Source organism: Delphinapterus leucas, chromosome 9, assembly GCF_059928025.1.
Source record: "Delphinapterus leucas isolate spDelLeu-1000000601 "Yukka" chromosome 9, BTC_Dleu_Yukka2, whole genome shotgun sequence".
NCBI classification, from domain to species: domain Eukaryota; kingdom Metazoa; phylum Chordata; class Mammalia; order Artiodactyla; family Monodontidae; genus Delphinapterus; species Delphinapterus leucas.
The window spans coordinates 76,115,593-76,140,270 of NC_143137.1; the positions used below are offsets into that span (position 1 = coordinate 76,115,593).

General features: G+C 36.1%; 1 protein-coding gene across 1 annotated transcript in view; it reads right to left on the bottom strand.

Annotated features, from left to right (window-relative positions):
• Positions 1-24,678, bottom strand: part of DMTF1 (cyclin D binding myb like transcription factor 1) — a 44,000-nt gene that overhangs the window by 1,404 nt on the left and 17,918 nt on the right. The window contains exons 8-19 of the mRNA XM_022588538.2: positions 21,033-21,147; positions 20,067-20,143; positions 14,960-15,117; positions 13,788-13,820; positions 12,783-12,892; positions 10,496-10,724; positions 9,127-9,278; positions 7,388-7,597; positions 4,541-4,626; positions 1,692-1,847; positions 767-1,144; positions 41-188 (exon numbers count right to left, since the gene is read on the bottom strand). Of these exons, the coding sequence (XP_022444246.2) occupies positions 41-188; positions 767-1,144; positions 1,692-1,847; positions 4,541-4,626; positions 7,388-7,597; positions 9,127-9,278; positions 10,496-10,724; positions 12,783-12,892; positions 13,788-13,820; positions 14,960-15,117; positions 20,067-20,143; positions 21,033-21,147 (1,852 nt within the window). The remainder of the gene's footprint in view (positions 1-40; positions 189-766; positions 1,145-1,691; positions 1,848-4,540; positions 4,627-7,387; positions 7,598-9,126; positions 9,279-10,495; positions 10,725-12,782; positions 12,893-13,787; positions 13,821-14,959; positions 15,118-20,066; positions 20,144-21,032; positions 21,148-24,678) is intronic.

Below are 24,678 nucleotides of genomic sequence, written 5' to 3' on the forward strand. Positions count from 1 at the left end.
CACCTTAAGATTTATCAGGCACTCGAAGGAGTTACAGTACCTGTTAGTGTTGTCAAAGGCAAGACAGATTCAGTATCTATAACATCAGATGTCTGGATAAAGCCATGTGGTGAAGGAACGATAAGTATCGTTTCATCATCAATTGTTGTTTGATCAACTTGTTCTTCTATGGTAGGAGACCCTAAATCCTAAGTAATAATAATTAAAAAAATGAGATTCTGTCTCATATTCCTTATTAGTTTTCCTTAAGTCCCCAAACACATTTAGGCTTGAAGGGACTTAACTTTCAAATATTATCCCACTTTAAAGTTAAAATTAAAAGAAATCAAAGTTAAGGTCTTAAAATGGACAAAAGTAATAACCTCATACCCCAATGTATTACATACTAGCAAAAAATAATTTTAAAGAACCAATTCAGCTATAGACCCTGAATACAGAAGAAACAATGCTGTAACACTGCGGGATGAGGTTCCTAAACCGAACCACAAAGACCTGTTACAAACCATCCTCAGGAAAATGCTTCCATGGGTTCCAACAAACATTTCTCAGTCTATAGGGGGTGGAGAAGGAAAGGTTTTAGTGAGGAACTGTGGTAAGAGCAACACTGCTGGTTGAATGATACTTCAGGTCAGGTAGGGGTTTGTGCTTTATTTTGTGTGTCTAAAGACAATAGGAGGTACTGAGGACATCTTTCCATAAATGATTTCTAGGCTTTTCCCAAACTGCAGGTTTGAGACTTAAGGCTATTTCCTTAAGTGCAACTTACCTCAGTAACATAAGCCCGGGCTAAAGGGGAGGGTGCGTCCTCTTGTTTAAGGTGGGTGTCAGAGATTTCTTCTTCTGTTCTGACCATAACACCGTTCATCAGTTCTGTGCTCTTTTGGTCACTGAATCTGGATATATGAGCATCATTAAATGATGGCTCTACAGTAATCTTAGGCTGATGAATTTCATCTGGGAAGGTGTCTGCTTCTAGGGCATCTGGAGGCTCAGGAAAATCAGATGAGTGAATATCACTATCCACTGTCAGTTCTGCTTGCGATACGGAAGAGGTGATGTCTTCTGTGGCAACTGTCTGAATGATGACTCTTGGTGTGTGACACTGCACTGTGACGTTGTCACTTGTGTTCAACAAATGTTCTGGCTATAAAATGTTAAAGAAAACGATCAGTGGCAAAATGAAAAAGTACCCACCAGACTAAAGTTATAGACAACAAATGATATTTATAAGTGGTACCCTATTGTCCCCTCCATGCCTCTCTCTCACCTCTGGAACTTCAGTGTTCTTATCACTGTTTTTCTAGAACCCCTATTCTTTACACAGTGGGGCCTCTGCTCTCGTAATATCCCTTTTCCCCTAACGGAAGTCCATGTCATGTAAGGAGACCCAGGGAACGAGGGATGTACCCCAGTGAAAGTGTAAAACATTGCTCCTGGGACAACAGTGGTAGGAAGAATTGTTTAAATAAACGGACTACAATAATATTGGCTCTTATATTTTGTATCAGCTAATCCTGGTCCCTAACAGGTATCGATACTAAAGTGTTTGAACGGAGCTCAAAATTTATTTCCCCCTCCCCCAAGATATTGTAATTGAAGGCACATGAGTCCATCTCTGGTGGTACTTATCAGTTAGCGAGTCTTTTCTACAGAAACTAGAAAAATCAAGGAATTTATGTAAGGTGACATACAGATAAAGCATGGACGATGATCTGTTCAGGAGAAGCGGGAGCGGCAGCCGCCAGGGTTACTGTGGGACTAGCAGTCAGAGTTAGCGGAAGACCTTGGCTTGAGCTTGTTTGAAGTAGGTAGGTGCCTGGAGTGCCAGTGGGCTGTAAATGGAAAGACTGAAGGAAGAAGAAAAATAAGATCAACACAGGTGCATCAAACCACTGAGTAAGTACACTTAGTACCCATTAAGTCTAGCTTTACATCCAAAACGGAGACTTTAATTTACTAGCCACAAATGTACTTACCAATCAGGAAGGGGCAAATAATAAAATGAAGGGTATAACATTCTAGACCATTTATCTGTTGTAAGTCATTTCTCGGCCTGCAGCTTTAACAGAGGAAAGGCCTGATCCTACTCTTCACTCCCTGTATGTCTATGGTCTGGTCTCAGCTATCTGTTTCAGTCCAAGACATGGTCTCATAAGCCACTGTTTCTAGCACAGTAATCCAGCATGCCTCGTCTCCCCTCTTTATCCCTTCTCTGTAGCACATAAAAACTAGCAGTCTCCCAGTTAAAACTTCACATTTTCCAAAAGGCACTATGGCAGTGTTTACCTACTTGAATAGATTTTTTTCATAGTATAATTTTAGGAAATTTTTTTATGTTCAGAGAAAATGTATAGAAATAGCAATTAGTGTTCGTTGAAAGAAAAAACTTCTAATTGAAAAGCTGTTTCACTGACAGTACGTTTATCTTTTGACATCTTTTATGGAAGTGTAACAAAACTATTGAACAACAACACACGTTTCACAACCATAAGCTTCTACGTGATAATCTGAGTTTGGTTTATCCTAACACTCTGAAGGAAAAGTTTTTGCACTTAGAATAGAGCTGGAAGTTAAAGTCATATAGCCTGGGTTCTTTAGTCTGATGTGGTCTTGTGGACTTAGGCCACAGCAGCTCTCCTGGCTACTGACTCACTGAATCTAGGTTTCTGTAATGCTAAAGCAGATATAGTAACTACTTCTCATAGAAAGGTTTGTCGAGGATTAGAAATGATTGTGATGGTGCCTGGCACACACTGGGGACTCAACTCACTTTTTCCCCTCCCTCTCTATAAAAGTGAAAGCTAGCTGTTTTCCTAAAGGTTGTATTTATTAATCACATATTATCAGGCAGTATAATAAATACTTTACATGTACATGTATGTCATATACATGTATTTTATTTAATATGCTTAAATACATTTAATGCTCATAATTTTTTGAAGCTGAGGCACTATTATCATGTTTTATTTATAAATAAGAGTCTCTAAATATTTGATTGTGACCCTGTAAGTTAAAACCTGAACACATACGCTAAATATATGTGTATATATTGCTTATTAGGCCAGGGGGAAAGGGAGGGTGACGTGGCAGAAAATGTAAAGCGAAGTTGTTTTCTACCTATGGCAAATGGTCTTCTTACACATCCCTATTTTGGAGACCAATGGATTAGGAAACCGAGGCTTAAGTTAAGCAAGTGGCCTAGTAGGAGATCCAAAAGAGAACCTTTTGGGGCTTCCCTGGTGGCCCAGTGGTTGCGAGTCCACCTGCCAATGCAGGGGACACGGGTTTGTGCCCCGGTCCGGGAGGATCCCGTGTGCCGCGGAACGGCTGGGCCCGTGAGCCATGGCCGCTGAGCCTGCGCATCCGGAGCCTGTGCTCCGCAACGGGAGAGGCCACAACAGTGAGAGGCCCGTGTACAACAACAACAACAAAAGAACCTTTTGCTAGGTAGGCCATTCCTATGAGATTTGGCTGTGGATAGGATAAATGAACTGTTGCACTAATACCCCTTATGTTCTTCACAGCAAATAAATCTTGACATAATTTAAATAAAATATACCTTATATATTCTTCATGAAAAATGAGCTAATAATTCTGGGTTTACCTATTTTAGAAAGAAGGGAAAGAACTGGGGCATTTTTCTTTTCAATTTTCATCACCACCCCTCCAAGGAATTACATTTAAATTAGCAGTCATGCCCCATCTCTCCCCAAAACCTCTTAGCATAGTTAACCCCTGATCTGTTTTCTGTCTCTACAGATTTGTCTATTTTTGACATTTCAGATAAATGGGAGTCGTACACTATATACTTTGTGTCTAATTTCTTTCACTTAGCGTAATGTTTTCAAGGTTCATCCTCATGGTAGCATATTTTTTTACTGCCAAATAATCATTTGTATGGCTGCAGCACATTTTATTTACCCATTTATCAGCGGATGGACATATGAGTTGTTTCTGCTTTTAGTTATTATGAACATTCATGTACAAGTTTTTATGTGGACATATATTTTCACTTCTCTTAGGTATACCTGGGATTAGAATTGGTAGGTCATATGATTACTATATGTTTAACCTTTTTAGGGATTGCAGGATTCTTTGCCTAAGTGGCTATATCATTTATGACTAGGACTTTTAAATCCTGTATCCCCCAATGGGCTAGTAGTGTTTACTGACTGTTGTTAAATAATTCATTCCATAAACTTTTTCTCTAATAACCAATATGAACTTTTTGAGTATATACTTATGACTCAATAAAAATACATAGCATGTACCCTACTTGTTAGCACTGTCATTTTCATCTATAAAAAGAACATATTATTGGTTTATATATAGATTAAAAGACAAATTATATAAGTGGAAGTCTGATTTATGTTGTCTTCTAACCATCTTGGCTTTCAAAGCCATGGATATAGTTACGCTTAATGACAATCAGGTTAATTTTTACATTTCATTTGCTTATATAACATTTCTAAAACTGATACCAACTCATCTTTCTTATGCATAAAATGGCCAATATCTGCTTTTTAAAGTAGTTACTCACTGGAAGAATCTCAAAGGTCTGTAGTGTTCCACTGTTTAGTGTTATTGTTTCCGAGTCAACGGTAGCAGCCGGGGAGTCTGCTGAAGCTGTGGTAAGAACAAGGACAATAAACAAACACTTTTTAAATTTAAATTTTCTTAGTGTACTCAATTAATTATGAGGGCAATCTCATATTGAATAATTTGCCTGGAAACCCGAAGTCATTTAAATTTCTTATAAGAGATAAGAAATCTAATGGACTTGTCTGGGATGGCACAGATATAAGGGTCAGCCAGCCATGACCCACAGCCAAATCCAGCCCACTGTCAGTGTTTAGGAATAAATCAAGTGTTATAGGAACACACTCATTCCTGTTCGTTAATGTATTTTCTGCGGTTGCTTTTGCGTTACAAGGGCAGTTGAGTAGCTATGACAGAGACGATATTTGCTAACCTCTGCTATAGATCATAAAATATTTCTAATGTTAGGAAGTAAGAGGAATACACTAAGGCTAACCTGCAAAGAGACAGGAACTTGATAAAATAAGTTTTCCTGGACCTTCTGGTAAGAAGTATAGATGTCTGGAATATATAGTGTCCTGTAACACTAGGCTTTAGTTGTAGTGACATCACTTCTGGCAATGTAAACCCGGGCAAATAACTTACTTTAACCCAAACTAATGTTCAGAGACTTTATCTGCCCTGTCTACCTCATATAGTTGTTGTGAGGATCAGAAACATGAAATACATATAGTGTCAGATGACTGTACTAGGGAGACTAAATAGCACTTCAGAGATCGGACAGCATGATCTCTTTACAGATATGTCAGCTGAGGCTCGGACTTGGTCACTGTCTGCTCAAGGTTATATGGAACTAGGGCTAATGAGAAGAAATGTAATCTCTTTTGGTGCTTTCAGTCCCACCTGTAGGTAAATCTATGTGAAAAATGATTTGAAATTGACTTTTAATGTATAATGTTAGTTTATTATATTCTGACTATAATGCTTCTCAGTTTAAAAGAAATGCACTGAATTCATGTTAGTTCTCTTACTATTTGATGGATTCTTAAGATCATACCTAGAATAATTTGAAGTGATTTCAGATAAATAACCTAAATGAAAGGTAAGCAAATTATGGCTGGAGACAAATGTGGCTCAAGGCTAAGAATGTTTTTTACATTTTTAAAGGATTGTTTAAAAACAAAATAGAAAATTTCATAGAGATCTATGTGGCCTGCAAAGCCTAATATATTCATATTTACTGTTCTGGCCCTAAAGTTTGCTAATCCCTGACCTCTAACCTAAAGAAAGAAACAATCGTGAGATTTTAGCCCAAATGACAAGAATAATGGGTGTGTTGTAAAACTCTTACTATACTCACATTTCTTGCTGGAAGAAATAAAATTATTCTAGTACTTAAAAAAAAAAAAAAAAAAGCCATGCTGTGAACGATATTAAGGTACCATTTATAAAACGTTTGCTATTTTCCCAATAAGCATTGTCAACCCAATAGCCAAGGAAAACTGTAACATTCTCCATGCACAAAAAATTTTTAGCCAACAGCAGCTCTCACATTTATGGTGGACGAGTAATTTCAGTTGCTTTGCAATCCTCAAGACTACAAAACAAAACAAGCAGGGCTAAAGAAAATAAATTCTTCATGCTTTACTGCACTGGTAGAAAGCTAAAGCAAATAACCAAATTTAAATTAGAACTTTAAGAATAAGACAAGCATAATTAATTTAAACATCAGAATATAGGTTTTGTTTGTTTTTTTTTGGTCTGTTTGTTTTTTGCTGTGCTGTGCAGTTTGTGGGATTTTAGTTCCCTGACCAGGGATTGAACCCACACCCTGGGCAGTGAGAGCACGGAGTCCTCATCACTGGACCGCCATGGAATTCCCAGAAATACAGTGTTAATAATGCCAATAAGTGGCCCAATGATTCTCAAATGGGATCATAGAGTATATGTGAAAATCTGTAGGGTGTTTTTCTTTGTCATACTGACTGGAAAGCACGGTTGGCATTTTGTGGGTGAGGTCAGGGGACCCTAAACATCCCGCAGTGTGCAGGAGGACATCCCTGCCAAGAAAGAACTGTCCCACTTAAAATGCCAATAATCCCCTGATTGAGAATAACACCAAGTGATTGATAAACTCTTGGCAATGGCCTTTCCATAGGCAAATAACATTATGTAGGGGAAAAAAAGTGAGGTAAAAGTGAAAAATAATATGGTTCTGAGAATTTTATCCTCATTCCTTTTCTGTCCCTCTCTAATGGAAAGGTAGAAAGATCAACTTGGCTTAGATCTTAGGAAATAAATTTCCTCTCCCTATAACAATCACTGGGCTCTCATCTCATTAAGCACACAAAAAATGTCACAGGCTAAGGAAAAGAGAGGGGTAAACAAAACAGTTCCCGTAGGACACTGGTTCTTTACTCTCTGAAGAAAATGTTTTTCAACCTCACCAAAACCCATGTCTTCTACATTTGACTTCAAATCCATTCTTCATTTGTGTGTCTTCTGGTGAATTACTACAAATGATGTGCCATCCTAGGGACTCTCTTTCTTTGCTTAGTTGACTGTATTTTAGGTAGTTTTCTATTAACCATTAATTCTTTATAACACCTAGAAAGTAAGATGATTTAAAATGGTTTATAATGGCTGGGCAGTGGGTTATCATTCTTTCCTGTCACACATTCATCCTTTGTTCAAATATTAATCAAGCTAATAAACAAAAAATGCCTTAGATCTCCTTTAATTTCTCAACTTGGATAAATTTCTGCCAACATTCTAGAAGACTGAAAGGTGTCAGAGCCATTAACGAAATCATATAGTTCAAATAGCATGGACTCTGGAGGTTACTTACAGACATGGGTGATCTGGACTGGAATCTGCAGGGCTGTCATGGGGCTTGGAGAGATGGCTGTATTGTCTTCCAAGCGGGCAACTCTGATCTGAACATGCTGTACGCTGGAACTGGAATTACTGTTTGGAACTCCAGATCCTGATTTATTCTCCAAAAGCGTTGGGTTGTTTTTTTGATTCTCATGTAACTGTTTAAGACCTTTTATCAAGACTGAAGGGAGATGGGTAGACAAAAAGAACATTGATTCTCCGACAGACCACCATCTAAGCAGCAAGGGAGGTGGGGGGTAAGGAGGGAAAGTATTTGGAATAAATAATTGTATACTGGATATGTGATCTTACCAAAATAACAATAAAAATATTTAAAAACTACAACCTGTCTGGAAATTTTTGGAAACATCCGTCAAAAGAGATTTAAAAAATTCATAACGTGATACTGTTTTTGCCATCAAAGATGAATTAAAAGCCATTGTAAGGAACATGGAAATAAGACATTTTCTATGTCCTAGGACTTCTTGATAAAATTCTTATTATTTAGGGAGAATATTGGTAATGCTAATTAACTTATTTTCATTCAGCAATGAATAGTCTACTACTCTCCCTCCCCCAACCCTGGGCACTTTTTAGCCACTGCAAGAACATAATCAGTTGGCTGTGAGTCTAACTTACAACTCCAGAGTAGCAGCTGAGCTTTTCCAAACAGTATGCAACCGCCTTGAGTTCTTGTACAGGAAAGCCAACTCCTCTACTAATCATGATAAACTACATCAATCCTCTCAGGTAATGCTGCAATCTGGCTGGGTTCATGTTACATTAGTATTCATTCACTCTCCTGGTTATACCAGAATTTATAATTTTTAAAGTGTAAAATAAATTTTTAACTGGGTATTTAAAGAAAAAAAAATCACATTTTCATCAAGCCAAATTCCTCAGCATTTAATTTTCCTTTGCAAAAATGGAAGTTTGAGCACTAGACCAATGGGAGGGAATCTGATTACCTAAATCATACAGACTACAATTTAGTTCCGTGTCTAAGAACAAAGCAGACAGTGAAGTGGAAAGTATGCTATATCTCACTTAAGCAAACCTAAGATCTCTAGATTTACATAACAAATGAAATTAGAAATTTGCAAGCTTTTGTTCTACAAAATAAATCACCACAGAATTTCTCTAACCCAGTTATTTGAAATTATTCAATTCGTAAAAGTTGATTTAAATGTAAGTTCTTACATCTTTGTATACAGTGAAAATACACATTTAAAATTTACTTCCCCTTCATAGTTTATGTGAAAGGATAAGAATGTGTGTAGATGTGTATAGTTTTTTTCTTTTGCGGTACGCAGGCCTCACTGTTGTGGCCTCTCCCGTTGCGGAGCACGGGCTCCAGACGCTCAGGCTCAGCGGCCATGGCTCACGGGCCCAGCCGCTCCGCGGCATGTGGGATCTTCCCGGACCGCGGCACGAACCCACGTCCCCTGCATCGGCAGGCGGACTCTCAACCACTGCGCCACCAGGGAAGCCCGATGTGTATAGTTTATCTTTGGTGCTTTGAGAATTAAAAATCATATCAACTCTTCTCAGGGGAAGACAGTTACCCAAAGAAATAGGGCAGAGGTTGAAGTAAAAGCCTACTATGATTCATATCTCTTCAGCTGAGGCAAAGAACTTCTAACCTCTAATTCCTTGAGGACTAAATACGGTAAGACAAAGGAAGGACTTAAGAAGCAAATAATACATTACCAGGGAATGAAACATCCTTATGGTTTGCAATTTGCCTTTTGATGGTCCACCATTTACTTCGAAGCCATTGTGGTGAACGGACACTGCTCCATCCCTCTGCTAACAGATCCCAGTTTATGTCATTTTCATCAGCTACATCAAGCTCTGCTATCCTACAAGTTACGAAATAAGCATCTGTTAGATGTTTGTTTCTCCATAAGAACCCTCCTCTAACTACAGATGATGGCACTGGCAATAAAGGGAATGGCAGGTTGTGCCACTGAGATACTACTGTTCAGGTATAGGAAAGGATGGACTGCAGGAGTGCAGACCTGCTTCCACAGCTAAGAGCTATGAAACATCACAGTAGCAGCCTTGTTAATGGTACCACCAATGGGCCATACCATAAATGGTCAGAACCAGATGAAGCACCATGAAGGAAAGGGAATAGCTAAAGGTTAGAATAAGATAAGGACAGGTTTAGTTGTATAGTGTTCTACAATGTTTTATAGTATGTTATAATGTTATTTCCTAGATCTGAGCTTTTCCATTTGTAAAATAAACAAAATTACTTAGAAAGGAACTATTTATAAAGATGACTAGCTGGAAAAAACTATATTAAAAACAAAACTCAAAACAAAGTGATAAAAAGATAAAAACAATACTCAGGCAGCAACCCAAAAAACCACAATCAACACAAAATAGTACAACTAAATTTGGGGTTTTAATGTCTATTTGTTTTCTACTTTTAACTGTCACGATCTTGATTTTCAGTAGGGTGTAGCCACAAAAGCAACTTCTACTACTTAAGTGTCTCAGCTATTTTCTTGCTGGTATTTTTGCTCATTTGAGTTTCTGAGTCTTAATGGTTAAACCAACTAATGTAAAAAATAAACTTGGGATTATCTTAAAGCTATTTTTGGATATGTATGAAATGGAAGTGTCTAATTTGGTCCAATTTGAAGGTGTGGGGTAACTGTAGACTGGGCAATCTTAGCATAGTAGCCAAAGATTGAAGGGCATGGAGACTGACAGCCCTCTTACCCTCAACATGGTCCCTCTTGGCTAGGACTGAGGCACATTGGTGGGACAGTGGAAAAGCTGCACTGCCGCTGCCTGTGCCATACCTGTTCTGTGGATATAGAGAGGACTTCAGTCTCCACGCCTTCAATCTGGTACTTTACACGAGCACTAAATCCACTAAAAAAGGAACAAACACAAAACAAAACAAAAAAGAGCTCAATATGAAATATTTAGGATTTTAAACAGTGGCTCTCTATGGAAAGGATGCTATTCAGACATTAGGCATCTATGGAAACCAAAAGAGGAAAGCCAATCTAGATAGCCATGGCAATTAAGCAGCTTTTATTAAAAGATTTAGGACACAAACCTGAGGATGAGATTGATTTCATCTTCCTTGGTCCACTCAGTACCTCCACTCTGTTTCCAGTTCAGGTAGTTGAGCCATTTAGAACGACACTGCTTTTCTGAGCGAGTACCCACCCGCTCTGCCACAGCTGCCCAAGACACACCCTGTGTGACTATGTCACCTGGCTCAGTGCTCGTCAATTCATGAACCACCTCTGCAAGTCTCTTTTCTTCTTCTTCTGTCCACTTCCCTGAAAGAAGGAAATCATCCAGACTACCACTGCTACCTTCTCCTTATTTTGCAAATCAGATTCAGCCCTGTATTTCAAGAGACTGATGGGAAGTATGCAGTAATATTAGAATTATTTCTGAATGAAACATGGAAATCCTGCATATACCTGCTAAGACAGTTACTAACCCAGTAAAGTTCTTAGTACTACAAAAGAAAATATAGAATCCTAATAGAAAGCACGGACTGACTCTTAAAGGAAAGAAAAACTACTCAAAACATAGAAAAAATTATATTTTCTCAAGTTATATTAAGTCCTAACTGGGAAGTGTTCCATTGATGGCTTGATGGACACAAACATTCATACTTTTTTCTTAGTCCCACCTAAGATTCCTTGCTCCGCAGAAGTGAAGTAATAAGCTCAACAGAGACCATTATTTACAGGAATGAAAGAGGAGGGACAAGTAGAGTAACACCTATGGCTTCCCACCCATTTCAGTAAAAATAAAAACTAGGTTTATACCACCTCCTTTCCCAACTCCAAGCTACTGTGATAAAATATAAGTCTGAGACTGGTAATCACATATATTTCTATTTCCGTTTTTTTGAACCCATGAACCCACTAATAATATCACATGTTCCTATTAGTCTTTTTCTTAGAAAAGCTTAAGCAGAAAAGCAGGAAAAAAAAAGAAAATCTCTTAAAAATGTCTTCCACTCTGTTTCCATTTTGTTACTAGTAGCTGAAAACTTCTGGAAAATTTCAAAAAGGCTATGTGCTTGCCTTTCAGGCATTCATTCAACAAATATATACTGAATATCTATGTGCTAGGCACAGTTCTGGGTATCATGGATTCAAGACAAAGTCCTGCTCTCCTATTTTAGCATGGCAAAAAAGGAAGGGGAAACTCAGACTGCCATCTCATGGCGTGGTCCAAAGAGAAAACTCCTGATCCAAAACGATACATAGCAACAAGGCAAGTTAACAGGCAGAGCATTCCCTCAGGCTGGCAATCAGGGAATGGCACAGTGTTTTTCCATTATGCTCACAAAAGGGGTTCTATCCTCAGTGTCTTACGTGAACCTCTGGGGTCCCATCGTAAGTCTAAAGCTCCCATTCCTGCTTCATTCACTACAGAATTAGAGTTGGTGGAATTTATGTTTTCAGTGCCTTATAGGTAATAGTGCTGGCGGAGTGGTTAAGGAGGAAACATTCCTGACTCCACTTCAGCAGGGTAGTGGGTGAGGACGAAAATTATATTCCCTGGAAGCTCAAGCCTAGATGGAGAACTATTTTTCTAATTAAAAGACTGAGCATAGATTATGGATCATTCAGAAAAAATTAGAGCTGAAAAGGGAACTGTGAAGTCATCTATTCTAACTTCTTCATTTTATAGAGGAAACTGAGGCTCAGAAAGGTTAAGTGAGAGTTGGTGGCGGAGCCTAAATACTCTTGTTGGTCATAAAGGTTAGGTTTAACAGTATCTATCATCAGTTAGTACATCTGTATACATTACGAATTGACTGGGCATCTGTGGTCTGGCCTGGGGACTGAAACACCAATCACGAGTTTTTTCTATGGAAAAATGTACTTTGAATTTGAAATAAGCAAAATACATACAAACCTCTGGAACACAGCTTCTTCCCAAGTTGGGACCTGCCTAGAACTAAAGTTTTTCATAAATATGAGTTGATAAGCTGTTACCAACATAAGATCAACAGTTAGATGGGCTTAAATTAAAATTACTTCCTACATATATGCCTTAAAAGTACCTATTAGACTTAAAAATAGTTACTTCCCCAACTGGAGCAGTTCTGAATTGCTACAAAATGGAAACATGCTAGACCTAAATAAAACCTTTGAAACTGAGGAGATGTGTCCCTGTGAAAAATATCACCTTACTACACAGAGCACAAAAATAAAGGATTAGTTGGGTCTATCTGAAGAAAAAGGACACAAGAAAATAAAACCTCAACTACAATGAATGGCAAATCTCTTTTCAGAACAGAAGAGAAAGCAGTATCTGAAGGGGCAGGGAGCTCAAATGGTGACAAAAAACACCAGTGGCACTCACAGTACCTGTGTTGCAAGTGTCCTTCATCAGTCGGCACCGATCTTTGACAGAAGAGGCACTCCTTCCTAGCGCCGCCCCTATTGTTGCCCAGTCATTGCCATGCTTTATCCGGAGCCTAAAACAAGAGTCTGCCAATCAGCATTTGGTTCAACTGTTTTCTCCCTTCTAATTTCATCATTTATTCTTCATTCTTCTTCTTCCCATTTGACTGGTTTGGAAGTTGTGGGCAGCAATACTTTGAGAGCCAAAGTTTGAAAGTGTGGCCTTTTTTTGGGGTCCACAGTTGTCTGTGGGTGAAAAAAAAACAGGCAGCAATTGCCTTTTTCCTGGGTCAGAGAAGAAATAAGTAACTTGGATATGTGTTCAAAAAAGACCAAATTTCCCCTCAGGTTATTGACACAATTTCCCAGGCAATCCCCAGATTTCTCCCTTTTGAGCACTCCTAACAAGCTCTTCTCAGACACCTGAAACAGTTTCACAAGTCCTTATTATCACAAACAGGATCAGCCTTCGGGGTTTTTTTTTTCATGATCCATACAATCCATTAACCCATACTTTATGGTCCCAAAATTATGTTTCCTGCAAAATAAGACTGTATAAGGTAGAGTCAGCCCAGATAGTCAGTGAAACATTTGCCAACTCGCCATTCTAAAGTAAGCCATTAGCACAACCCTGCTTTTGATCCTGGTGTGTAAGTTCCCCAGACTTAGTCCTCAGGTCACCAAGAATGGCGATCTAATCTCTTTTGTAACCCCTATTAGTGGTCTAAGGACGCATTACATTCAGTTACTAACAACAAGAGAAGACAACTCATGGACATGGCTACTCTGTGCAGATATAGATTTGGTAAGTTCTTTACATGGTCAACTATGCTTAACAGCAGGATTAAATTATACTAGTCTACCAAAAATCTCTTGACATTTTCAAAGTAAAACTTTAGAAAACACAAAATATTAAAAAAAATTAAAACACAACTATCAGAATTAATGAAAAAAGAAAGTTAAACTTACTCCTTGAGCTTTTCAATTTCTTCAGGTGTGTATCTAGAAATTTAAAGAAATTTTTAAAAGATCAATTAAACAAAGAATGCTAAAAAACTTAATAAAAATCAGAATTTCACTTAGGGAGCCAAATGTTAAGTCACTTAGCATATTGATAACATTTTTAAAGTAATCAATTTCAAAGTAGATTAATAAAAATCAAAATTAATGCCTCTATTTAAAAAAAAACCCCAACAAATACTTTAAGCTATAATAAAAGTGAGCACTGTAACAATTTTCTCTAGGAAAATTCAGCATTTAAAACATATTTTCCCCTATGCTGCCTAACTCTTGCACTATTTCAAGTTAGGTTCAGGTACTCTAATATCATAGCTATTCTGAAAGACTTATGGATGACATGGTAAACTGGAGCTAAAAAGAAAATCTATGGTCAATTCTCACAAGTCACTGAAGAATTTTAAGTTCTCTTTATTTTCTCTACCCATGCACGGACAACTGACATATTCTTACTCCATGTAAAGGCTTTCTTTTTAGTGGGTAAGTACTCAATATAGCCAATGCAATGTTCTTTTTAAAAGCAGTATCTAGAAAGCCACACTACTACCACCTAAAACTCCCAGAGAGAAATTTAAAATATGCCAACACCACCATATTACCATTTCATTGAAGATATGATGGCTTCCCACAGATATTACCGATATATAATATCGGTAATTATATCCAGAAATTTATATATCCAGAAATTTATTATATCCAGAAATTTATTTTCTACTCTGGTTTTATTAAAAAAAAACAAAAGAAGTCACTGACCTAGGAAATGTTATACTATAGAAATGAATAGGAAAAATGTTACCAATGAATTTAGAGTTCTTTTTACACTTCCTAAATCTTTAACCACTACAATGTTACTTTACTACAAAGCAGACTTTGATGTATTAAGTCAGCTAAGTCTTAAACCTATATAAAGTAATTTAGATTCTAATTTCTAAAAGAGGCCGTATTGTAATGAGGTTTCACCGTATTTACAAAATGGACCTGGAGAATAAAAATATGAACATCACTCAACAGTAATTCATAACTATCTCCAATTAAGGCTTTTATCATAATTTTATTAAAAAAAAGTTCCTTAAATATTTCCCCTAAATTACATGAAAACATGCAGCAATTACAAGTTTTCATACTTTCCCACATGGTTTCTGTCATCATACATGCGAAGCACTCTTCTATAAACTGCAAACAAAGGCCGGTTCAGACCCCATGCTATAGTCCTGTAGAAATCTTTTCTTTCGTCTTTTGACATCTCAAAGATGATTTCTGTAGCATCTTTTATTCCACGTGCCTAAATGGGTTACATTTCTTTGATTTAGGGATTTCTGATAAAATGCATACGGATATACTATGCTTTTTAAAAGTTTTTTTATGTTAAAATCATCAATGGCATTTAGAAAAATAACATATTGATAATTCATTAATAAGTCAAATATAAAGTTTAAAATGCTGCGAGATAATACAATGATACTTAAGTATTCCAAAAATAAGTTGTATATAATTCAATAAAGTCCTGCCAACCCCTTTTAAAATTACAAAAAATTAAATCTAAAGAAAGTAGAAAAGGAAGAAATCATAAGAACAAAATTAATATAATCAAATCAAGAGTAGAAAGGATAAGCAATGCTAAAAACTGGTTCTTTGAAAAGATCCATGAGACTAAATAAAAACAAAAAGATAAACTTATGGCAAAACTTAAAAAAAAAAAAAGGACAAAACAATACTAGAGATGAAAAATGGCGCCTAAGGAGAGATGCTACAGAGATTAGATAGTTGAACATTAGGAAAATTTTATGGCAATAAATTTGAAAACTCATATAAATGTATGATTTCCTAGAAAAAGTCAACTTACCAACTGACTCAGGAAGAGAAAGAAAATCTAATAAACACAGACCATGAAGAAAATTTAATCAGTTATTAATAATTTTCCCACAATGAAAACACCAGGCCAAGATGACTTTACAGGTAAACCCTACCAAACAATTAAGAGAAACATAATTCTGATTTTAAACTATCCTAAAGATAAAAAGGGGGTGGGACTTCCCTGGTGGCACAGTGGTTGGGAGTCCACCTGCCAAAGCAAGGACATGGGTTTGAGCCCTGGTCCGGGAAGATCTCACATGCCGCAGAGCAACTAAGCCCGTGTGCCACAACTACTGAGCCCGCGTGCCACAACTACTGAAGCCTGCGCACCTAGAGCCCGTGTTCCGCAACAAGAGAAGCCACCGCAATGAGAAGCCTGAGCACCGCAACGAAGAGTAGCCCCCACTTGCCGCAACTAGATAAAGCCCACGCACAGCAACAAAGAACTAACGCAGCCAAAAATAAAAATAAATAAATTTATTAAAAAAAAAAGATAAAAATCGGGGACAATTCCCCACTCATTTGGTTAGGCTAGCATAATCTCAATAGCAAAACCAGACAAGGGGAGTTTCAGAAAAGATCTTCCAGGCCAAGCTCATTCATTAAAATAGATCCCCCAAATCCTCAAAATATTTTAGCACACTGAACTCAGTAATGTATAAAAAGGTTAATAATGCAAAAAGTAATCTTACTCCAGGAATATGAGTTTGTATTAATTTCAGAAAAATTAGCAATTAATCACATAAGATTTATGGGAAAAAAAGTAAAATCTCAATAGGTATGGAAAGAGCAATCATAAAATCCAACATTCAAAAAGCATAAAGATTGTAATAATTATAAACAGAGTATAACCTTTAAATATTGTAAATCACTATGTACACCTGAAACTTATATAATATTGTACAACAACTATACCCCAATTTTAAAAAAGCATAAAGATTAGAAAAGAATCATTTATAGATGTTATATATGTAGAAACCCAAACATCTATAATCAAAAATTATTTAAGAGTACTTAGCAAGAATGCTGGTTACAAAATCAATGCAGTCATCTGTATTTCTAGACAAAGCTCATAAAAAATCTTTAAAAATTCCCACTAATAATAGCATCAAAATTAAAAAAGCATTAAGACTAAATCTTAGGCAAGTTATGCAATTCCTTTATGGAGCAAACATAAAACTATCAACTGACATTAAAGGGGAACTAATTAAAACGGAGAGCTATAAAATGTTCTTCAAGAGGAAGTCAGAATATTACAAAGATGTTAATTCCCTTCAAATTGATTCAGATTCAATATAGTCCCAATAAAAATTCCAACAGTTTTTCATTCTTTGCAGGTTGATTCTAAATTTATAATGGAAGAGCAAAGGGCCAAGAATAGCCAAGACACTCATGAAGAGACCTGCCCCGTCAGATATTGGGACTTCTGAAGACAGAGCTGTACTGGTGCAGGTATGAAACTGAACCTAAGAACAAATTAGAAAACCTAGAAACACATCTGTGGAAGTTTGAGTAGGACAGAATGGATATTGTAGACTGGGAAAAGACTGACATTCCCTAATGATGCTGGGACAATTATCATCCATATAAAACAAAACAAAACAAAAACCACCACAACCCAATAACACTGAAACCCTAACTCATACCCACAAGAAAAAAATCAGCGTGAAAGCCAAAACTATATATGTGAGAATATCTTTACGCCCTTGAGGCAGGGGAAGATTTCTTAAACAAGCTTGGAAAAACACAGAAGTAAAAAGATGATAATTTTGAAATTGGAATTAAGAATCTTCTTTCATCAAATGATACCTAGAGAGAAGGAAAAGACAGGCCACTAAATTGGGACAAGATATCTGTAACACAACCAGAAAACCATTAGTATCCAGCATACATTAAGAACGTCACAAAAAATAAAAAGATAAACCACCCCACAGAAAAAACTGATAAAAGACACAAACAGGAATTTCAAAGAGGAAACACAAATGGCCAACAAGCATATAAAAATATGTAATCAGAGAAATAAAAATTAAATCCATAATAAAATACTATTTACACCCAAAAGATCTGTACAAATTAATAGCAAAAAACTAAAAAGAACCCAAATGACCATTAACTGTGGAACATGTAACTTATGGTATATATATTTGCATGATGAAAGCTAAAAAAAAAAAAAATCAACAGGGAATGGGTCTCAAAATCACAATATTGAACAAAAGCCAGTTACAGAATACCCAGAGAATGAATCAACTTACGTAAATTTCAAAACAGGTAAAATTACACTGATATGCATTTTAAACACTCTTCTGAATGTATTAAACTTCACAGTAAAAACTTTAAAATTTCAGAATCTTTTCTAAAATTGTTTTACGCAGTTTCAATTCTGCAAACAATTAAACCTAAATATTTACAAGTACCTACATGCAAGGCACTGTGTTGTGGGATGATATTATAGTGAGATGAAAAGATTTTTCTGCCCTTTTTTTTGTTGTTGCTTGTGACAATACCTTATCCTTTTACACAAAATATGGAATATATGACACCTAATTAATTGGTTTAAAAATAGCGCCACAATGTTCCTGCAAGAGCACCACATAATGAAAATCACAGTCAAAAATCAAACAAATTAGCTTTTCCCAAGATCAGTACATCTTTTTGGACATTTCCTATTTCTGACAATTCTATCATCATTCTCCCAAACATCCTCAATATTTTAAAAAACCCTTAATTATTCCCACTCCTCATTTTCCTTCTTCACCAATATTCAGTCACCAGGCTTCCTTAGAGACTACTTGCTTATCTGCCTTTCCCTGCCAATTCTATTTCAACTACTGTAAAGTCCTTACTGCTCTCACCTGGTCACCTGAAATGGGTATCTAAAAGTCTTAATCATAAAGCTGAAAGAGTCCTTGGAAATCATCTACTCCAATCTCCTACACAAGAAACCAGCTTCTTAATTCCCCAAATTCAGTGTTTTTACCAATTCGTTGCTGCCTTATCTAAACCTGTAGCATTTTTCCAATTTTAACTTAAGTGTCTGTGATCAGTGGACAACTTTTAATACACTTCTAGATACATTTCAATGGTCACTATATTTGTTTCTCTTAAAACAATTAGCTTGGTGGGAAGGATCTTTCTTCACTAATAAAGAATTAAAGGTTTTTTACTCTTTATAATTTATAAAGGGTAGTTTGGGAGGAGTGCAGCTTAAAATTAAGCTTAAGAACATGGACATTCTAGGCAGCAGTGTATTTAAAATAATAAAAAATTGTACATAAACTAAGTTATCAAACAATAGGAGAATAGTTAAATAAACTCTGTACACTTCCCATTCCCAAACAACGGTAATGGTCTCCATTTCAAACATGCACTATTTGAACATAACTCCATTACTGGGATGGTCAGCAAGTCTCTGGAAAGATTTCCTTGAGAAGGGCACAGATCTACCTGCCCAAACTCTCCCTAAACTGAGTTACCAGTTCTTCTCATTTCTTATAGGATAGAATTCTAATTCTTTGGTCTGGACTTCAAAGCCCAAGTTCTAGAAGCTAATTATCTTGGTTTGGGTTAAAGGGGTTAATTTAACATACTCTGGGTTTGAACTCTGAATCCTCGACGCTCATCATTTACTTATGCTGTTCCCTCCAGCCCTACTCTACCCCTAACTCCCACCCCTTTCTTTAAAACTCAGCTCAAATCCTGCTCTTCCAAATATTTTCCATAACTGTCCTAACCCTGAGAATAAACTCTTCCTTCTTTGTTCTCATGCAGAATTAACAACATGTTATCACTCACAGGGCACAGAACCTTATATCATTCTTCACCTGTTTTCAGAATTTCCACATGGACTGTTGGCAGGCATTTGAAAGCCAACACTATTTGTTAAAGCAATTCACATTTCTAGTGCTTCAAAAATTCTGTTTTCATCAGACATTTAATGAAGAGGATGACTAAGGTAACAGGATATAAGCCTGAATATGAAAATGAACTAAATTTTTTTTTAAAGGGGAAAGACTAGTGTGATGTCATAAACTCATTCAAAGAAGATGCATATCTTAGACTTTACACAACATAAATTTAAACCTTAATTTATAGGCTGCTTGAAAAGATGGGGCTTTAAGATTCTGAGAGGCTATTAAAATTCTGCCTAAACTTCAGGGTATTAACTAAAGCAATAAAGCTATTTTAAACTGAGAATTCAAAATGTGCTTAAAAATATAATCATACAACTGAGAATTATTAATCTACAACATATTAGCCAGTCATCCATTACATAATTACTGAAAAGCTCCTAAGTACTATATACAAAATGCTGCTTTTATATTTTTTGCAATTGGCGATGAAAAAATTAGTGAAACAAAAAAATATGCCATAAGATACCTTCAAATAGCGTTCAATATTGTTCATCAAAATATCAATTTCTTCCTTGGACCACATCCCCTGCTTCCATTTATGTCCTTTAAAAGAAAACAAGTAATGCTATAGAAAATATTATTCCTTGAGAGGAATAAAATGTAGCTAATTTAATGTCTCACTCATCTGAAATCTGAAAAATCCCCAGGTAAAGTTGCTTTTGTGACCTCTGGTTTTTAAGAAAGAATACATTTGACCCTACTAAATAGAGATAATGATAAGTAAAAGATTCATAAAAAATATTACTTCCTCTTAGTTACATCTCTTATTGTTTCAGCAGTATAGGACTTATAAGTACAAAAGCCAAATCACCCTCAAAACTTTCTGAAAAATTTCTCCAGTCAAAAATAAATTTTATGGGCAAAAAACCATGTATAAAAGATTCTAGGACAAGGTAAACACAATATATTGGATACCAAGTGAATAATATATTCTTAATGAGTACTTACTGTACAGTGGTTGAAAACAATCAATTTACTTACTTTTTGTTTCCTTTCCTTACTTCAGAGTGGCATATACACAACCTCCACTTTGTTGTAGTAACTTCCTAGCAATCCTTATGAGCACAGCAGCACTATGAACACTGTTACTTTAAACCTCTAAGCCACTTATCAGACCAAAGTTAGTAGCAGAACTTTGAAAAAAGGCTTGACTTCCTACTCCCATAAGCAATAACTGAATTGTCTTTTAAATGACACCACTGTGCATCTGTTTATAACCTACTTCATATCACAGAATTAATGATCAATGATTGAAAAATGAATATTGGTTTCATGGTCCCATTCAGAGCCAAATTTAATTCAATTAGAAAGGCTCAATTACTGTAATTACTCAACCATAATTATGAAGGCCCAACTCAGAATCCTTATGACTACAAGCTCTTCTTCATGTCCATTTTTTCCACTGGACACTAAAATTCACAGTATCTCTTACCTTTGTTAGTTAGAGAATCCTTATCTTCTTTAGTTGTAAACCATGCTTGGCTAACCGCTGAAACCTCCTCATTACCCAAGGGAGATATGTCGTCTAGTTGCTCATTCTGTAGAATCTTGAAAAGGTAAAAGAGAAAAAAAAAAAGTAGCAGCCTGATTTAATAGCCAACCTGCTTCATCTTTGTTTGTAATGTGAAGCACTATAAAACTCTAATAATGTGAAATCCATTTGTTTTAGATATAATAAAATTATATTCAATTTATAAAGACAAATATTTTCTTGTTCTTTATTATTAATAAGACAGTATGAAAGCAAAATTATCTGCATTAACAAAATATGACCTTCATTTAAACAAGTAAGTCAGTACTAGCCGCTTGAATTTAAGAGAATAGTGGCTAAGATTCCATTAAGCACTTAAATTAATACAGGATACTCAAAGCCATTTGTATATTTATATATGTAAAACAAACTCATATATAAAATAAAATGGAAATGCTGGGGTTGATGTCATGATTATTCATGTCCTCACAGGTAGTTTGCTACCTAAATATATAGTCATCTGTAATGTAATCTGTTGCTAAATCTAAAGGATTAACAGGCTAACTCAAAAGATGTTACTGCAAAATCATGATCTGCTTATTGTTTACTGACAACTTTGTTTTAGCCAACCTCTAGAGCTGATTCCTACCCTCCTTAATGTACCTTCTTTCAAAGAACTATATGGTACTACTTTCTATTATTATTGCAGTAAAACAGTCTGTATGAGAAATGTGTAGTTAAAAAATAAGCTTTATTGAGATACAATTCACACATCATAAAATTCACCCTTTAAAGTAGACAATTCAGTGGCTTTCAGTATATTTATGAAGCTGTCACCAGGTACATTTTCTTTTGTTGTTTTTTTTTAATTTATGTACTTATTTATTTTTCGCTGCGCTGGGTCTTTGTTGCTGTGCACGGGCTTTTTTTAGTTGTGGCGAGCGGGGGCTACTCTTCGTTGTGGTGCGTGAACTTCTCATTGCGGTGGCTTCTCTTGTTGCAAAGCACGGGCTCTAGGCACACAGGCTTCAGTAGTTGTGGCAGGCAGGCTCAGTAGTTGTGGCTCGTGGGCTCTAGAGCCCAGGCTCAGTAGTTGTGGCTCACGGGCTTAGTTGCTCCGCGGCATGTGGGATCTTCCTGGACCAGGGCTCGAACCCCTGTCCCCTGCATTGGCAGGTGGATTCTCAACCACTGCGCCACCAGGGAAGCTCACCAGGTACATTTTCAATTAAGGACATACCTAATCCAGCAAATTCTGCAGGAACAAAGCTGTTTTTAAGAGACTTGGCCTTGAGCTAAAGAGAGCTATAGGGTAAGTGAAGAAGATTTAGCAAAAGTGCTACGATATCAGGTATGAACCTATTATAGGCAGACCAGGAAAAGGGGAGAGTCACATGCCTAGTGACCACTCAACCCAGTTTTGTCTCTGGATTGGATCAACTACTTAACCTGTGTCACTTTCCGGAGGTAAGTCCTAACAAAGTTTGAACTGTTTTTTGAGTAGGCAGAAACTGGATCTCTACTTTCAAGAAGATATGAAACCCATCTCACTTCGAAAACAGAGAAACTGTCCATGAACAATCAAAGCACAATGAGGAGAAAAGCCATGCCTCTACTGTCACCTACTTTATTTTTATATTTGGTGGTAATGAATACTTTGTATTTATAAAAATGTTGTTTTTTAAAACCATAGGCAAAAGCTAGAAATCACTGGAACAAACATGAAAAGCTTTATAACCCTGTATTTATGCATCATACATTTTAGATCTTTTTCTTTTAAAGATTAAGAGGACTTTATAAAGCTGAGAATTGAGACAGACTAGACAGATGATATCCAAGGCCTCTTATATTATGAAGGTCACAATTCTGTAAGATTTGACACAGGAGTTATTCATCAAGGGCAATACGAAGACCTATCAAAAGACCTTGCTACATATAATACCTACTTTTAAGAAATGTAATGTAGAAAATATCCTGAGATGATCTCTTATATTAATTAGTTCATTAAAAGAATAAAATCACCATTTTCCAAAGTGAGTCTAAATATACAGCAAAGCCCACTCTGAATCTCACAAATAAACCTGTCATGCCAATTAATCGCTGTCTTTGGGCAAACACTTAATGCCTTATGGCTCCAATTTTTCTGAAGAAGACTTACAATTATTACTTAAACCATATAATGTTAAACAGGAAAAGCCGTGAAATGAAGTAAATAATTATTAACTTTTAGTAGTAATATTCAGCACTGTCAATAAAAGTGAGTATAGAAGGAGACTTAGGTACCTGAAAGGCTATCTATCTATACTTAGTAATAAGTTTAGTAATAAGTATTTTAGTATAGTAAATAGTAATAAGTTTTATAGTATTTTACCCCCATTTTTCGCTATTTTATACATAAATCTTTTAAAGTTACTCAGGCTTTATGAGAATGCTGTTGCTTTCTAAATGAAGCCTTTTTGAGTTGGTTGTAGGGTTTCCTATCTGTAACATATACAGGCTTAGAAATCTAAAAATAAGTATTTCATTCACTAAACACCTCTTGCAACCACAAAGTACTACATACATTGGGAATTTTTAAACTTTCTAATAGTTTTTCAAGCTCGTCCCACCAGTGGAATGAGGGAAGGGGCATTAGCTACTAAACTACGTGAAATAACTACACCTAGATTGACACAAAAGGGCACAGCAAAAAGCACACTATTTCTGAACTTCTAACTGTGCTGACTTTCACTCCCAACCTAATATTAATCTTATTAAAAAAATTCAGAAATTATTATTTTGTTCATTAAAATGGTAATAACAAACCAAGAGGTTAATATTAAATTGTAATTCATTAAGTCTTCGGAAATAATCCAAACAAAATCGTATAACTTGTCTAACTAGCACTGCTACTGCTCAACCTTATAACTAGGTTGTAAACCAAATCACACATATGTATATAGTTATTTTCAATGTGCTAAAAATGGAATGGAAGTGAGACTACATAGTCTTTGAATCTGAAATGAATTTGACAAGACCCATTATGAAGAAAGAATGTGCCCTATTATTTCTGAGGGTTTAGAAAAAAAATTCTGTCCAAATTCCCACTGAAACCCAAGAGTAGATTATGAGATCTCCAGCCTGGCTCAAAGCTGTTTGAAGCATTCTGGAGACTTGCTTCTCTGGAAATCCTGTCATTCTGGAAACACTCTGAAGCTCCCCACTGCAAACCATTCACAGTACACCGACCTGAGATGTCTTTAGTCCCTGATGTTACATATCAACTTGTAACTACTTTACTTCTTAACTGAAGGGTCACTGGGATGCTTCACATACGAAAAATAATGGTACAATGTCTACTGTCTACTTAAAAGTATTTTATTAAATGAAGAGATGAAGCAAAAGGACAAGCTAGTAAAAAGAAAGAACAATCAGCCAGAAATAAACTTACAAGTAAAATATATTTAAGCTGTTGGTTACTGAAGACAGCAAGGAATTCTGATTACTTTTTTTTTTTAATGAGACAAATAAAGAAGTTCATGTAGGAAAAAGGGCTAATTATTATTTAACCTCTTAACATGCGGTAAAATGTATCTAGTCCTACAGGCACCAAAAGAAACTACCTTAA